This window comes from Anneissia japonica, unplaced genomic scaffold (genome assembly GCF_011630105.1).
Source record: "Anneissia japonica isolate Jap-2015-1 unplaced genomic scaffold, ASM1163010v1 scaffold288048_len465947_cov159, whole genome shotgun sequence".
In the NCBI taxonomy this organism is placed as follows: domain Eukaryota; kingdom Metazoa; phylum Echinodermata; class Crinoidea; order Comatulida; family Comatulidae; genus Anneissia; species Anneissia japonica.
The window spans coordinates 169320-188090 of record NW_022710625.1 but is presented as its reverse complement, the minus strand read 5'-3'; the positions used below and the strand labels follow the sequence as shown (position 1 = coordinate 188090).

The 18771-nt window shown below is 34.7% G+C and overlaps 2 protein-coding genes across 2 annotated transcripts in view; one reads left to right on the top strand and one right to left on the bottom strand.

Moving 5' to 3' along the window:
* Positions 1 to 216: 216 nt before the first annotated feature.
* On the top strand, positions 217 to 15071 carry LOC117107068. Its single transcript, XM_033248594.1, has 11 exons — positions 217 to 531; positions 2775 to 2995; positions 3324 to 3439; positions 5090 to 5175; positions 6582 to 6705; positions 7763 to 7889; positions 8699 to 8763; positions 9886 to 10003; positions 10790 to 10969; positions 12985 to 13076; positions 14718 to 15071. The coding sequence occupies exons 1-11, from the start codon at positions 326 to 328 to the stop codon at positions 14835 to 14837; spliced, it is 1455 nt and encodes a 484-aa protein (XP_033104485.1). The 5' UTR covers positions 217 to 325; the 3' UTR covers positions 14838 to 15071.
* Positions 15072 to 16829: 1758 nt separating this feature from the next.
* LOC117107079 (oxytocin-neurophysin 1-like) overlaps positions 16830 to 18771 on the bottom strand; it is a 20909-nt gene continuing 18967 nt past the window's right edge. Inside the window, exons 2-3 of the mRNA XM_033248613.1 lie at positions 18066 to 18279; positions 16830 to 17787 (exon numbers count right to left, since the gene is read on the bottom strand). Of these exons, the coding sequence (XP_033104504.1) occupies positions 17705 to 17787; positions 18066 to 18279 (297 nt within the window). The 3' untranslated portion in view covers positions 16830 to 17704. The remainder of the gene's footprint in view (positions 17788 to 18065; positions 18280 to 18771) is intronic.

Sequence of the window (18771 nt, the reverse complement as noted above, 5' to 3'; positions counted from 1 at the left end):
TCTGTAGGTGAGATGTATGCAGGCCTAAGGTAGGGAAACTACTTTTTTCCAACCTTTTTCTAGTTGGGGAAGTGAATAAATTATGCGATCCATTTAAATGAGCTATTCAAATTTTTGATTATTATTATTTTTTTTTTTTAAGGCCTAAATGACGGCAATACCCTTCCTTGATTATCAGTGGGAGATGAAGAAAAGGTTGACGCGTTGACTGAAGATGTGACGCACTCAAAACGTGTTGGTATAATTGTAAGAGGTATTTTTCGTGGTTGGTCTATCAAAAAAAAATTAGGTCGTTTATGTATTATGTTTTTCAACTTAATATTTCATGGACGGGAGCGACATTGATCGCACTTTGGTGGTAGGACATGTTAGCAGCACCGATGAACTGGGAGATGCCGCAACTACCTTCAATCTTGGGGCTCTTGTTTCTGAGCAAGAGAAGGCTAGTTTCCAGGTAGCCGGAATGGAGGCAGGCGCATTGATCGACAATGTACGTCAGCATGTGGCCGTGCAGGATATCGCTACGGCCCGGTGAGTAAGCACAAACATAGCCAGTTAGGGCCTAGCTAGGGCTGCCTAGCTTAATAGCCTAGGCCTCATATACTGTAGGCCTAGGCCTAGACTGAGCATGTTGTGCTAACTTTTATGATTTATTAAGTATAATTTTTTGCTTTAAAATAATACATTTAATAATAAATTTAATGAGGTGTAGTGTAGGCCTAGTCCATCGGTTGTGTTGTGGCTTAGTCTGGACTAGGCCTAAGTTGGACTCCAAACCTTGAGGTCAGGGGTTCGAAACTCTCGCTTTGCCTTCGCAAGTCGCTTGTGTCTTTGGGCAAGGCTCTCTCCACCCAGGAGGACAAGTGGGTACCTGGTAAGTTCGAACACACATACGCTGATTACAGCTGCAACATATGGAATTCTCCCAACAAGGGACCTGAGTGTGTTCCATATGTGCTTGATTAATGACCGACGGGGTAAAGCGCATACAGGTCTCTACAATTTGCGCTAAGCCTATATAAGTCAACAATTATCATCATTATTATCACAATGAAAATAAAACAAGGAAGGCAAGTGGATTATGTCGTGGTTTGAGCCGGTTGCACAATTGCATTTTGAGTAAGCTCTGGCCTCTGACAATTTAACCTCTTCTTCGATCACCGGAAAATTTGGCCACATGGAATTTGTATGGAATGACATGGACATTATCACACACCAGCTATTGTTAAGGTAGTTCCATGCTGTTGCGTACAGACAGTAGGCCTCCTAGGCTATTTTATGCCTTAGTTCATTGGTGTACTGTAGCCAAGCCTTGAAGCTAGGGCTAGAAAAAGTGTTATTCTTCTGCAGACTCAGACTGTATTGCTTTCATTTCATATACGGTATTATTTATTTTTAGGTACTGTATGCTGATTAATATTGAAGCAAATGTATTGTTTTGTTCATGTCGTGCAATACTTTATTCCCTTTGTTGTTTTAATGTCTCTTTTGCCTATTGTTTTTTAATCTTGCTCATTCATTTACATCTTTATTTGTAATTTAATTTTAATTTTTATATTAAGTTTTTTATTTAATTTTGAATTAATTCTTTATGTAAATTTTGAATTGAGAGGTTATTTATTTTACTGTAATTTAATTAGTTTAATACGCTCTTTTGTTTTGTTTTACTATGTGTATTGAGGGTCCCTAATGATCAGCTTTGGCTGGATGGACCACCCTCATTAAAGATTGTTGAAATAAAATAAAAATAAATAAAATAAATTATATATTAATTATGTTTTGTTTATTAAGTAGCCTGCCCCTACAACTTACACTGCAATATAAGGCTTGATATCAGATAATTATAACTTGGCATGTCTCTTTTAATATACAACCAATGTACTAAACAGTAGAGTAGTTACAATTCTGCATCTCTATTTTCATAGTGATTTACTGTACTTCACAAATTTAAGTTGGTTTTTGATATACAGCATCATCCACACGAATATAATACTTTACTTTACAGTATTCTCTAGCCATTAGGCTTTAGGTATGTCGTCATTGCAGATTTTAGTTGGTTTTTGAGATATCCATGCAAAGTAAATACCTAACAGAGTGGATTGAATACTCATTTCGCTACGTCCCCCCCCCCCCTTCCATCCCGCTTTATCGTATTTACCAACTCCAGAGTTCCAAAGCAAAACAATCTAACTTAAAATTTCACTTTTTGAAAAAATTAGTTAAAATTTGCATGTTTGCAACTTTGCAACACATTTTTATACCCTTTTGAAACTTTGCAGGACCATCTGTAGAAATTATGATTATATGTAAGATTTTAATTACAACCATTGGTGTATTACAAAGTTACTGTATTAACGATCTTCCCAGATAACTATAAGTTGTTTTACCTTGGAAACATTAAGAATTGTCAGGCGTGGTATTGGTATTGTGACTTTACTATTTCTTGAATTTATCACAAATGGGGCACTCATATGCATTATCTACTGTACCTTGTACATATGCCGTTGTTAGGATTGTTGATATGAAAACACCATGAACCAGTTGGTTTTGCTGTGCGAAACTCCATCAGCTCAAACAATTTTTGAATACAATTCAGAGGCAAAACAACATATCTTCATCATAGATACGTTGTTTTGCCTTGTAATCTTGCAGTTACATAGTTTTACCACAGAAAATCACTTAAAGTGTGGCCATTAGTTTTTCTATCTAAGTTATTACTTAAAGTATTCGTACAAAGTAATTGACATTGGAGTTGTGTTGAACTTTCATTGTAGCTTGGTAACTGCTGAAGGAGACACCTTGCACGCAGCTACACTAGATGAAGCTGGTATAACAGAAGAGGCGCTCTCTGCATCTGACATGGTCACTACCATTAGGATTCACCCAGAACTTGTGTGTAGTCTGGAATCCGTTGTCACTTCAACAGCATTGAACGTTCCTGGTGGCGCCAATGTATTGTACGTTAATGTGCCAAACCTGGAACATGCTACGCCAGGTATTCAAAATTCTCAGTTCAAGATTGCGGTTACCAGTCCATAATATTTTGGCCTAAAAAGCACAATTCTAAGCCATAAAATCAGTCCCATGACACCCACCAGGTTTGTATTCCAGGGACCTAATCAAGACTCCAGGTGGCCCCTTGGTTTTGACACACCCCCTTGACTTGTTCACTCCTGTCAGCAGAATTTGTGAGCCACACTGTCTAGCTAAAATATTATTATTCCTAAAAACATTACCAACCTTTCCCCATAAACATATATCCCATATTTTCTTTTAATTTATAAATTTTTGTTTCTCATATTTTGCAATATTTTCACCTACAGGTCAGCCTTTGAACAGTCAAGGGTCAGTAGTGTATGCCCAGGCATTAGCTAACGGTCAACAGGCAATACTGACAAGCAACATCACAGAGACAAAGGTCAATGGAGAGGCTCCAAAGGTCAGTCTAGCCACTATACTTCATCTACTTACTTTCTGTTACTAATGTGCCATATGCCTGCAGTATGAAAACAAAAATTCTATATGCATTATCAATATCATTAAAATATTTTGAACATACTGTAAATACTATGGAGCCTGAATCACTGATCCCAATGTGATACCATAGGGCCTACAGTACTGTATGTGGAAAAATTGAAGCCTCAAAAAGTTAGAACATCCCTTTTCTATGTTGAGCTTTGTCCAAACTATACCAATTTATGTGACAAATAAATGTGACATTCCCTATATTTGGCTGTAATATAATATCATCTTGCCCGTATATGGGCATATTTGTGTTGTGTCTAATGGAAGCACTCGGTCATATCGACCACATGGTTAGTGGTACTTAGCAACGAAGCAGAGACGTAGCGATTAATGTCATCCTGTAATTGGGGAGTCGCACACGAATTGGTGACAAAAAATTATTTCAAGACGGCCGTATAATTGTCTATCTTGACTGTTAAGTCGAACAAAAACTGCGTCCACGGTCGTCAAGATTTTTTGGTAAACGCGACAAGGCATTCAATATGATTGATTTTTATGACAGTTTGCTACGTATGCCATCCACAATCAGCAAAAGAGCGGGAATAAATTTGTTTGCCAACGGTTGTACTACGCAGTTACATGGCCCAGGGGTTTAGCCAGAAAGACGAAATAGGCTGTCCAAAATGGAAGGCGAAGAATTTGTCGCATAGCGACAGCTAAGTGGGGGTGATGCTCGGGAGGATGTAAATCCCCCTCCCTACGTAAGGAAAAAAATAGAAAATTAAGACCTTTAGAGTTCATTTTAAAGGTGTTTATATGTCGGAATATTGTCTTCAAAGGAATAGTGTTGAATTAGCTATCACAAAGATATTTATATACATAGACATAGACTGCACATAGCTACGGTTGTTTACTCACATTGTTTTTCTAGGCTATGCAGATGCATCTTCATCTCTCACTATAGTCTAGTGTAAATTTCACTCCAGGTCCTCCGAATCGAGATGTATAAGCTTAGGCCTACTGTATTTTCTTGACTATTAAAATTTAACTTTTAATTTTAATCCACTTTACAGTATTTTTTTAATTAATTATAACCAGGGAGTTACAAATATAAACGATATCTTGTTGAACCGAAAGTAATGTATTTGCAAGGGCCACATGCAAACATTTTGGGCGACTAAGAACCGTCCATTTTCTAGCAGGGCATGAATAACTGTATGTTTTTAACACGACCTACGAATGTTGTAAAATTTTCACCGGATAGGCAATGGTTTAGCCTTACCTTTTTTGAATCCCGACGAAATGTAGGTATGAAAACAATGTAAATTCAATCAATAAAATTTGTTTTGTCAAACGTAAATATGATTTAGCTTTAGTTTAATGCAACATTCAATAGGTTCTAAGAATATAAAGAATTTGTTAAAGGTAGACCACACCCGAACTAGGCTAGGCTGAGCTGGGTAGGCCAAGCTGTCCAAGCCGTCACGGTAAAAGTGGCTGTCCTAAATAATTGTTACGGCTCGCTCGCTGGCTAAGCTCTGGACATGGCCTTACTACAGTCAATATTATATGTTACTCGGGAAGAAGTATTTAAATAGTTTTATTATTCTGTTACCTTTACCAGAAGAGAAAAGGAGGTTGGCCAAAGGGGAGGAAGCGCAAGAGAGATCCTCTGAAAGATGCGAATGCACCCAAAGCACCAACTACAGCGTAAGTACTGCCTTCATGCCTCACCAAAGAAAGCGATTTGAATGTGCGGGATTGTCAGTCATATCATCATCATCACAACTATGTTAATATTTATTTACGTTTTTAACACGTTACTTTCTTGAAATGTTATCCAAAAACCGAAAGGTCCGCTGCTTAATCTCAGATAAGAAAGTATAATACATACTCCAAGTATTGAAATACACGCCATCGTGTGGGGATTCAATATTTCGACATTATTTATGTCTTATCAAGTCACATATCATTAAAATGACGTGGGCAATAACTTGGCGAGAAAATATTGGGAAGAATAAACTCGTCGCTTGCAATGGGACTAAATACTATATTGCCACTGCCAAGTGTGAGTTTTCTCGTCCACTGTTTGCATGGGTTGGTATATGTTCAGAGAGGGCACCCCCATTAGTTCAATATTTTGTACTACCGGCAACATAACACTATGAACATACATACGTTATTTGTACTTTATCATCTAGGTGTATCTTCCCTTAACTATCAACCGTTAAGTCTGTGGTTCTACAATGTACAACAATGGTGTAATATATGCTTAAATTCTACCCAGGTTTTGGCAAGTAAAGTCGTCCCTAGCGCCCTTCAGCAACACCCTCGCAGCGAATGTGTTAACATACTCTACAGGGAAATGTTAATCTGCGCTCATCAAAAAAGATGTGCCACTTTACCTACTGTACTTGGTTTTAAAACCCTCTTGACTTATTGATCTTATTTTATCATTTATTTACCCTGAATACCACAAGCACCTGTGTTGTCCTACAGATAAGTTTACACTGTATTTTTGTGGGACCTTAATACATCAACAATATCCAAAGGATGCAGCCTAGTTAAAAGGTACATTACAGGGGCTGATCCAGAATTTTTCAAATGCACAACATTTTCAGAATAGATAAGTTAGTTGCACTTATTTCAATACATAACATTGATATGCAACAGAATTTTAGAATTTAGTGGCAAAATGGAGTGGTGTGTTGGGAGGAAGGGATCTGCTCCGACATTGCAAAATTTTTTTATATTATTATTTTTTATTAGAATTTATATAGCACATCTATCCAGAAAGTGCTTTTCCTTTGTCATAGAATACATAATCATACATATCGTGCAACCTCCTACACTCCCACAGGTATATTCCCAGTTATGCGTGAAATCGGAAATCGGCACTACTAATTTCATTCAAAAAAAAAAAAAAATCATTCACCTCCTACCAGGTACCCATTTATAAGAGAAGCAAATGTAGATAAAGTGTCTTGCCTAATGACAGTCTTTCTTGAACCCTCCGACCTTCCGATTGAAAGCCCAACGCCTTATGCGCTATGCCCTATGCAGGTGCCAACTTTACAGAAGAAAAAGAACAGTTTGTTTTGTTTTTGTTTTTCTAGGTATGTCTTTTTTTCGAATGAGCAGAGGCTAAAAGTAAAGAAGGAGAACCCAGACATGAGTTTCACCGAAATTACAAAACTCCTTGGCAACCAGTGGTCATCATTAAATGAAGATGAGAAAAAGGTAACAGCATTTATTTAGATTTATATGTCCATCAAAATGTATGTAGAATTCAAATAAAGTAAGAAAAATAATGGATCACGGGATGTAAAAGTATTCTCTGTGTGTTTCTCGATAACAATAACATTTATTGCATGGTTACTTTATTACCAATAATATTGAACATAAATGAAATTTCGTGTGAATGAATATATTTATTATTATTGCTTTTTATAGAATATTATCTTTTGAAAATTAGAACAAATAAATATTTGTCTCACTAACAAATATATAAATATTGTATTATAACTATTGTGCTCTTAACAAAAAAAAATCCAAGTTAAGTGTTCACTAGTGTATGTTACACATTTTTTTTTATTATAAAAAACTTACTACCATCTCACTAGTCCAACCATGGCCATACTCTATTAAATCTTTGCTCACTTATGAATGCCCATGTTTTTTTTCCCAAATCCTTGTTGTTTTCAAGAGTTATGAATTTTGCCTAGGGGAATGCTAGTTTTTATTTTTTTAAGCACTATAAAAATGTTGCAATTTATTATTATTTTAAATATTGTTATTAAATAAAATTTGACATAGCAGTAGTATGCTTAATTGCATCAAATTAACAATATTAAGATAAAATGTAAGCACCTGTTTCATAATTGGATAAAATAACATATAACTACATAAAAGGTTAAGGTAGGGGAATAACCCATAACTCTCAGCGTCATTTTGCTGAATGGCGTATGGCCGTGGTCCGTGACTACTTCAGCCGCCATAAAGAGGCGTTTCTAGTAGCTACATGTTCACATCATTCCACAACGAATGGGCTGAAATGAACCATTGCATCGGTGTATCATCTCTACTCTTCCAAAAGATGCAATGGGTTCTTTAAAATGTACATGAGCCAGATGTATACACTGGACCACCGTTTTAAGTCCTTATCCGAGAAGACTTGGTTCTACCAACAGAACACTGTACATGGAATATTTTATACAATTATACATTCAGGCCTTTTTATTATATTAAATTTACTTTAAAAAGGTAAAATATGTAAAATGAATACTTTTTTTTTCAGAAATATATCGAAAATGCAGAATCTGATAAGCGGCGATACATAAATGATTTGAAAGCATATCAGCAAACTGACCTATACCAGATGTTAATGAAGAAACAGGCAGCTAGAAAATTTAAGAATCTTGTTGGTAAGACACAGGCTCTATACCTAGATGGCATCTGATGTGTGAGACAAAAAGTATAATTTGTATATACTGTAGCGCCCTCTAGGTTATTCTTTTTTAAATTTTTGTGGAACTGCTACTGAATACAGTCGGCTTCGTTAAAAGAAATTTATATAGCCTGTATTCGCATTTTAACAATGAAAACACTTCATTTTTATGAATTTTAGGGTGTAATCGGCCTAAACATTTTATATTTTTTAATTTTTATGATGCGTGAGATAAAAAAAACATAGGCGTGAGAGTTGTCAGGTGTACAGGTTCTTGTGGGTGTAGGTGGAGGGGGGAGTAGGGATGTATTGGGAATTGGTAGAAGTGGTTCTTTCCCTGAGATACACAATGGTATGTTGGTTAAAATATTTATTATTGTTGGGCACTTTACACAACAGGAAGGAAGACGGGTGGTGGTGCTTCTGTGCTCATTATAGCCTAAAGACCACAGTAAACACTTGGGCGCTTAACCTGAATTGCTGTTGTCGACGGCTCCCCGTCCTAATGCGTAAAGTGCCTATTGGCTATATTGAGACTTAATTGAAAAATTAAGAAGGTCCTTTGTGGGTTGAGGAGTACTAATTAGGAATGGAGATGATGTGGGTTGTAAACCTGGCTTGGTATGTGAAACATTTTATTATTACTGAAGTTAAACTTTTAAAATAGATAAAAGATATGTATAAAAAATAATTTGAAGCATACTTATTATAGCTACTGTATGATTATAATCAATAGTAGAATTATTATATCTGATAAACACTATTATTTTATTTTATCATTCATAGGTGTTGATCCTGATGCCCTTGAACCGGATATAGAATCAACATTGCTTAGTGGCATGAACATGGAGGTACTCATTTAGATTTATTCACTCCAATCAATTACACTTTAACCTGTTCATACACTCCAATCAATTACACTTTAACCTGTTCATACACTCCAATCAATTACACTTTAACATGTTCATACACTCCAATCATATACACTTTAACATCTTCATGCACTCCAATCATATACACTTTAACCTGTTCATGCACTCCAATCATATACACTTTAACCTGTTCATGCACTCCAATTAATTACAATTTAACCTGTTCATACACTCCAATCATATACACTTTAACCTGTTCATGCACTCCAATCAATTACACTTTAACCTGTTCATACACTCCAATTAATTCACTTTAACCTGTTCATACATTCCAATCAATTACTCTTTACTGTAACCTGTTCATGCACTCCAATCAATTACACTTTAACCTGTTCATACACTCCAATTAATTCACTTTAACCTGTTCATGCACTCCAATCAATTACACTTTAGCCTGTTCACTGACATGAAATATGACAAAGTCCTTCCCCGTTTGTCATGAACAAGGTGAAAGCAAAAAGAAAATGTTAAGATTATGAATTATAGCTTCCTCAAATGATTCTTGATTGCATGTAGCGTCAGCTATAAGGATGTATATATAATCATGTCTTTACTCTTTAGTGTAATGATGACAGTTTTCAGTAAGTTGCAATATAAATTAATAATTGAGAAATTTGTGCATAATGAAAATATTTTTGATATTTGTAGTTGTTTGTATTGGTTTAATTGTTTTTGCTTTTAAACCAATCATTTCAGCCTGTGTGCTGCTTGTTTGGGTATTTCTTTTTTACCTGAATATAGATAAATAGATAAAAAAGGCAAAAAAAAAAAAGTATGTTTGGCCAAGCCTGAATGCCAGTGGTTTTGGGACATCATAATCTCATATGAAATTGGTGTCAAGAAATCAATAAATTCCATATGACTCCATTAACTGTTGAACTGAAGCTGACTTGGATTCAACATTTTGCTATGTTGGGGCTGGGCAGTACAAAGTTGTTTTTATATGTGTTTTATAACCAATACAGTTAGTGCTATACAAGAAATAATGGACACAAATTGTGAAATGAAGATTAATTTATTGATTGATTTATTTCCTGGCAGGACGATGACCCCAGTGACCTCTTTTGTAAAACATGTGACCAGTATTTCAGCTCGATGCATAATAAAAAAGAGCACTTGTACGGGAAACAGCACTTGCTAAATCTTACCGGAAAACTCTGTAAGTGTTAATTACATAAGTACAATGAGTTCATGAGATTTAGGTCAAGTATAGTTAAATTATTTGCATAATACGAATTAAAGTAATGGAATAATTTAGATATATTTTGATTTATGAATAATGCATAAGATATCTATGATAGGATGTACTAGATAAACCTATAATCGGTCCTAGATTCAAATAAAAGAGTGGCCTAAGGCAATAGGTTCCAGAGGAATATTGAATAAATAGTGTGTGGGGGTGTAACATGTAGATACTTTAATTGAATCTTATTGAAAATCAAATCCTACACTCCTTCACAATTCAATTTGTACTTTCAAAATTAATGTAATTTTTATTGAAATCTGAAATTTAATATAGCTACAGAATTGTAAATATTTTAATTACGTCCCTGATACAAGATTATTTTATTTTCGAATAGTACACCTTATTAGTAATATTTTTAAAAAAGAAGAATTTTTTTAATATTTAAAAAAGAAGTATTTTCTCCTGATTAAATACTGTTTCGTAAGTCTGAAAGACAACTCAAATTGAAATCTTTTATGATATAGCTATAAAACTGTAAATATTTTGTTTACTTCAGTCATACAAGAATATTTTAGTGATTTAAGTAATATTTTAAAGGATAAATCCTTTTTTGAGAGAAAAATAAGTATTTTCCCCTGATTAAACATTGTTTGTTAAGCCAGACAGACAAATCAATTAAATTGTGTGGCTTTTAGAAGTGAAATGACAATATTCATATACTGTAATCAAATATACATTTCCATTTTATCTTTCCAACAGGCGAGGTTGAAAAGGAATTGTTTGATATGGAAAATAGCAATCAGCAAGAAGCGGCAATGACCAGCTTGGAATCAAATACGGAATTCACAGAAATTGAAAGTGTTCTCACGCCAAAGAGGATTCTTCCAGCTCCAATCAACTTAGAACAATTTAAAGATGAATTTATAGAACTCAATGCAGGTAAAAAATCTTTCTTTTACATGTGTTCATTATATACATAGATGATTGTTCGTTAGAAAATAATCTGAACTATACCGAAGAACCTAAATATTAGAAGAATGAGATGTTTGCCTAGTTTGTATTAAAATTGACGGAACGTACACCTTCCCGCGAGTAGAGTAAAAGGCCGTATTCTACTGGTCGTTTTTTGTTAAAGCACGCCAACCTGCGACCAGTCGAATAGAAAACTTGTAAATACTTTACAAAACAAAATGGCTTCATAGTTATCACGATACACGCTGCTAATCAAGATTGCTTTGGTTTTCATCCAGTTTTTTAATTCTGTTAGCTTACAGTTATTTTTTGACATCATGTGGGTGAATATTATAATTTTTATTTTCTGAATTTAATCTAAATTGCATTAACGCAAATGTAAAACAAACTGATCAATCGGCCATGTTTTTTTTGGTTTGGTCACGTGGATAACTGAACGCTGATTAACAAACTCTGGTTTACGTTAATTTTTGTTGTAAACGAAGTCTATTTTACAAAGCAGTCGGTGGCAAATAATACTCAATGAAAAATCATAGTCAACGAAATTAACCAGTCGAATAAGCCCAATTATTTATTTGCCCTTTGACGGAGTGGAGAAACTACAGGAAACAAACAAAACCGAATGGTGCCCTTGAATATAAGATCAAGCGCCGCCACTCGGATGGTAGAAAATTGCTCTCATGGAAGTTCACCTATATCGCTACTGCTCTGTCTTCTATTTATTATCTTGGCCTATACCTACATTCAGTGTTGTAGCTAGCAGGATTTGAGTGCCTGCTATTTCGCGATACTCGCACTAACATCTTTAATCTACAGTATTTCCCCTTTGACCGAGTTGACGTAACAATGAGTTTGATTTAAAATATTAGCAGTTACATTTTGTTCGGTTTAATTGATATTTTTTTAATTCTCGTTGTATAATTGTGAAGATAGTTAAATGTATTTGTACCATGCTATGTTCCATTGTATGTTTTTTCTCCAACCTGTTGGTTGATTAAATTTAAAATAAACTAAATCAAATAGGCCTAGAGTAGAGTTTAATTAATTTGTTATATCCACTTGAATTAGGCGCTGTGTTCTTTATGTAGATGTTCGATGCGATTATTCAAGGAAAGAGCGAGAGGCTTTAATTATAAGAATTAAAAAAAACAAAACAGTGAAACACTTTGTTCTCTTAAGATCATTTTGATTTCCTTTAATTCCAAACAATTGACCACAGATTGTCGTCTAATGTTTGCATTTTAACTATGTACCCACTATAATCTACTAATCCGATTAAAATCTGGCTGAATTTTGGTCGATATCGAAAACAAGTTTGGCCGAATTTGACCGTAAGATGTCATGTATTTGGCCGTGAACCTGTCGACTATCTGGCAAAAAAAAAAAATATATAAACAACCACATGTGCGTTTTGAAGCATGTGGTTGGACAGCAGAAGGGTGATACTGTATTGCATTTAAACATATCATGAAAATAATTAATGAAACAACCATTGATTGAATGCTGTAGAAAATGTAGGAATATAGTAATACTAGTATCATTTGTCGTGTTTTCCAAATCAAGCTAACATGGGTAGGTTAATTAATAGGGCTAACCTAGCTAGGAGAGAGAGAGAGAGAAAGACAGCTGGCAGGCTGCAGGTCGCATAGTGTTGCTGCCCTTCGTGATTTGGAATAAGAATAGGTTGATAACCGGTGTAAAATAAGCCTCATCCCGAATTTTGGGATCCAAATATTCGACTTTCCGCATCGGAATATATGATATATTATGTGAGTGACTGATAATTTAATAATAAAGTTTTAATTTTGTGCCGGTCGGATTTTTAAAATTTGCTGTCAGTCCCGGTTACCAAATGCTAAGGCCGGTCATACTCGGCCGGTACCGACCGGCGTAGCTACAACACTGCTTACAATTACATTGGTTGAACTGACATGGAATGACCCCTATGCTTTAAAGCTTAAAAATTTACGTTTAATATTCAGCACGTGAACTGGAGATGCGGATCTTGAGAAAACGACAAGAAGAAATGATGGAACTAAATATGATACTCAATAGGGACTTGAAAGAGTTACAGGTAAGTACTATGTACTATATCATCATTTGTTTTCTGCCTTCTGGCAGGTTCACAGCAGTTCACAATTTGGTGGTGGAGAAGGTGTGAGAGTCGACACCCCTTCAGCCCCACCATGGTTGGGGTTAAGGTAGGAAAAGTTTGAAAATATGGACCTCGGTGCACGGAAATTGCAATCTCATACCTAAAAAATGGGCTCCCAGCGAGAGCGTGTGTCTATGCCCTATACTCCCTTACTGTATTATGTTTACTAATTTAGTATCCACATGGGATTCAATTATCAGGAAATGTGTGGTGTTGTATGTTTTTTAATGACTCTTGTACAGCATTAAGGTACTTAAGATGACACATGACCCACCGGATTTACCCTTTCCACCATTTATATTGCCAGATCATAATACAGTGTCTTTGCCCCAAAGGGGCATAGACACAAAATCTTAACGGTAATTCATATCAACAATTTAGGGGAGTGCAATTGCACCGTCTCCACCCCCTGCATCCGTCCCACATAAATCTGTAAATTGTCTCTATCATATGATTCATCATGATGGCAAAGCTTTCATTTTTTTCCTTCATCATCATCTAAAAACATTGCTCTCATTCTTCCTTGAGGCCACTTTTCTTCTGTTCTTCTATATGTGTACTTTGTAATATAAAATAAATAAACATTTTATAACAATTTTATTTCAAAGTAAACTAAAATAATGTTAATAATGATTTCAATATTAATGTTAGTCAAACAATTCTGAGTAATTCCCTAGCTACAGTTTGTGATCAACATGGTGGTATCATTCCAAATCCATATGAGGCACAATTACAAATGCTGAACCTACCCACTTTGAAAATTGTCCAAATCCTATGCTAGATTGAGAGTGTTGCAGGAGTTGTTTTCAAATGGTATCTTTGACACATAAAATAACCTGTCTGTTCACATTATTGTACCATTAAACCAATTCAAATCTTGGTCGGAAACATATTAGCATCGTCACCTGCTGAAGTTTTCCCCCATACAAACAGACAGCAGGAAAATATACCCAGAGGGACACACAAGCCTTGGATTAAGAAGTCTGTAAATCAAGGTTCAATCAAGGTAACAGTAGAATCAAATGGTTTTCTACAAGGACGTCAACTCATGCTAGATAACGGGGTGGGGGAACGAAATGGAATGATTAGCCTTAGGCCGTAGCCCAATGTTTTTTTCTGGGCACATCCTAGTTTTGTAGTAAACCATTTGAATATACGTTTACCTTAATTCTACCTTGATTTAGAGACTTCTTGCCTATTTAATTGATTTTAAGGATAACAATTTACAATAAATATTATTTCCACACTACGTCAACATAAAGAATGTTTCAATTTACCTATTCGTAATCAAAAGCCATATATTTTTTGCAGACTAACATTCATAAAAATAATGATTTATCTTATGTATTAGTTATTCGTAATTGTTGTTCTTTCCATTCACTTTGTAAAGTGGGTTTTTAATCATAGACAAATGGTGAATAGTGGGGGGGGGGCGCAATTGATATGATGTCCCTCCCACTTTGTAATGCGATCGGATGTGTCCACTGCCCTCCCTCACCAATTAATGCCAATGTTTGCTAAAATAATGATTTAAAACGTTTCCAATTTTTATAATTTTAGAATACGATATGTAAACAAGAAGAAGATTTCAAGAACCTGCAGACATATGGAGCTGCCCTCCAAAGACAGCTGGATGGGTTGCGAATGATCCCTACGCTTTTCGGTGTTATCAACTTCTGACGATGGTTTTTGCCCATCTGTTGGGCCAGCCCACCCGACCGTGTGCCTATCGGTGGGGGCCAGACCTGTTTTACAGCTGGATTATGACAAGAAATTAAGAAAAATGAATATTCAAATTATTTTAATGTTGTGCCCCATACATCACATGTATCTTGTCTATTATTATTTTTAATTGTAAACATACTAACATTTCTCTCCTGTGATTCGCTGTTGTATTGTATGTGTAACAATGTATGTGCTAGATGTGTATAAGAGACAGGTTCAATAAGCATACATCAATAAGTACTAATCAAGTACAACCCAATAACATGTTTTGATGTTTTGAATCATCGGAACACTATTCAATAACTGATTTTTCACGGATTAATCAACTAAAATAGACTTATAAACACATTCTAATATTTTTATTTTGACCAAAAAGGTTGTGATATCAGAAAAGGTACCGTTGCAATAAGAACAAAAATTCCCGAAAGTTGTAACAGAAAGCAATGTTGATATTGTTAATCCATTAATGGTTTTCATTACAACAATGTACAGTATATGGCTAATCCAGAAACGGTGTTTTTTAACCTAATTTTCATGTACTTATATTGTAATATTATAATTTTAACTCTTATATATATTTTTTTGAAAATTAATTATTTGTTTATTTAATACAGTATCAGTGTTAGTTTTAGACGTGGAATTACAATTCGGATTTAAAATGAAGTTACTGATCCTCATGTGGACATCTTGACCGAGGGTGTAGGGTGGCAGTTTGTTGGTAATAAAATGACATTAAAATTAAAGTTTGAGGGTGCCATTTATGGCCATCTAGAAGTGTCATATAAAAAAAAAAAAAAAAAAAAATGGAACCAGGGTTGGGGCTGAGGTAGTCTGGACCTTCCATCTGTAAAATTACCTTTCTGGGCCACCTCTGTTTTATAATCCTGGATATCTGCCGCCTAGATATGGTAATCTATATTATAGAATCAACGCATTTATTCCTCTTGCGAACAGTGTTACTAATGCCCGTTGCACACTAGACAAAATTTTGCGCAAGATGCATGCTAAATATTACACAGACTTTCAATACTAATACAATGAATTTCAATACTTTCCAAAAGTCAGTAACATTGATATGCAGTAGTTTTCTGTATTTCAATTGTTTTGGGACAGGTCTTTGATGCAGTGGTAATGGCTTGGTTCCCAACCTCGAGATCTAAATCCCTTGTGTGCTTAAGCAAGATAATTTGCTGTATCAGATACAGTACAATGTATCTGCATTGCTTCTCTTAATCTAGGAGTATAAATGGGTACTTGGTGTGTTGCCTGCTACTGCGCCGCTTATATGGCAGCAACTCATGGACCAAATAACCAGAGAGGGAGGATACGGCTAGGTCTCGGTTAAAGATAACTTCACTTCGCGAGCAGGCACAATGCCTGTTATATATGTCATGATCATTGTAGGCCTCTACACTCATTTTTTTTTCTCTTAGTAACATTACATTTACTGAGAGGCGTGCTAACCTTGCATGCATGTGCCTTCACATAGATGTGACGTAGCAGGGAGAGTTTTATAACTTTTTTGTGTATATACATATGTATATGTATATATATATATATATATATACAATAGATGCATATTAATACACACACACTCACACATGTATGTGTATGTATATAGTCTACAGATGTATATATATAAAGCTTAAGTTATAAAAACAAAAGATAATAGAAACAATAAAGAAATGATATGCTCAACATTTTCTTTTTTAATTTATAATGTATATATGTATATATATATATATGTGTGTATATATATATATGCATACAATGTATATATATATATATTCACATATATATATATACATATTAATACACACACACACGCCCACACATATGTACACATATGTGTATATATATATAGTCTACAGATGTATATATGAATCTTAAGTTATAAGTAAAACAAAAGATAATAATAGAAACAATAAAGAAATTATATGCTCAACATTTTCTTTTTAAAGGTTTATTTTTGAATTTTTCATTCCATTTATTTGTTTTGATTTAGTACTATATATAATCACAGCATATATCTGAAAGTGTTGATACAAATCATAGACACCACAATTATACTTCTGTCAAGGAGGAATTGGCGTCATTATTCTCTCAACACTTTTTGCTTATTCTTTACAAGATTCGTGAGAGATAGATCTTATCATCGGCTATGCTTAATCCGACGTCGTTGCTTTGCGACAAATAGTGTGGCAACAATAAAACGAAACAGCCAAAGGAAAACAAATGTTCATTCGACCCATTAAGCATCGTAAAGCATACCATTCAGGCTACGCTGATATTTATTTTTCTGGGTCCCAATAATTTCTGTTCCAAATACGGACATTTATGTAGGCTCATCGTTGATTCAAAATATAGAAGTTATTGCTTTCCGATTAGCAAGTATCCAATATTCTTTGTTTTTTCCGAAGAATTTTGGCCAGCTAAACTATAAAATTAATCTACCGCGATTTGAAAGTGTGTAATAGGCTTTTTTTTTATGTAATGCTTGCAGCACACTACGATAGTTCTAAAGAGAACTTTAGTCTGTTGAGGTTTTCTCGACGTTGATGTTCGACTAAGAACATCCACACGATCTAATTTTGTTGCATAAATAACTGTCCACTTGCCATATTTCGATCATTTTTTGTTGGTCACATCCACTGGTCTTAAACAATAACCGTAGTTTTTTATCCAACCGTTTAATTAGTCCAAAACTGGGGCCCGTAGCGGCCTGGTGATTTGTATAAGTTTGGATAAGCCTAAAGTGTGCGACTACTTAAATTGCATGCAAAATGCTGCTGAAATAATTAAGCTAATTGTTTGAATTATAACTAAATATTAACTAAATGTGAGTTGGTTCTTCTGACCATTCCCGTTTCGCTTTCTTCACACGAGTAATCTATGGCACAGATATCTGTTGAAGAAAAAAATATATAATCATGATTTTGTATAATTGTTTCATTATTGGGTTTCATTTCTGATGTAGGATACAACGATTTTTGATATATAAGTATAAAAGTTACCCACAAATACACAATGATGCATTTATGTTTTTTTTTAATTGAAGCCGTTTGGAAGTATTTAGATATGGCCTAAATTATATGTAGGCACAAAATTAGTTTAATCATTTTTCGGCGTTCCCGGACTTTCAGTTAATAAAAAGAAAATGAAATATTTATGTGATATTGGTACCTTCATTACAGCAAATATAACTTGTGGCACAGCTGCCGCCCTCTACGGCACGGCAACTTGGCTGCAGTTCTGGTCCAGTACATGGTGTCGAGAGGCGACTTTCTTCTGAGCAAACCAATGTATCTGCCGTTGCTATGTGACAACCGAATGATTCTCCGCAGCATATTAATGGCCCAACACACTGGCCTCCTTCAAACGGACCACATTTTGGACACTGAAAGAGATGAAAATTCACAGAAATAGAAACGGTGACCATTTAATTCCTAAGAACATCCACATGATATTTGTCTGAAATACTTAACTAAATTTAAATTTCGCTTGAAATACATTATAAAATATTCACTTGTTTTCCCGTCCCACCAATGGGCAGCAGAGGACGAGTGTTGATGTTTTTTGAAGTGTCCACTTTCAGGGTATCTTATTCTTACCAATAGGACTCCAGAAATATCAAGTACACTTGTTTGAATGCTATAGCAACTAAACACTAAAGTTAATACCATCACGCAGTTTTAATTTTGTTAATAATAAATTCTACTGAGAAAAGGATAAGATTTTTAAATTGTAATTGATGAATTGAGATGCTTAATCTTCGGTTAATAAATACAAAATGATGTATAAGATTATTTAAGTAGACATACCAAATAAAAAATATAAATATTAACTGATGTTTATATACACGAGTTGCCAGATATATATATATATATAT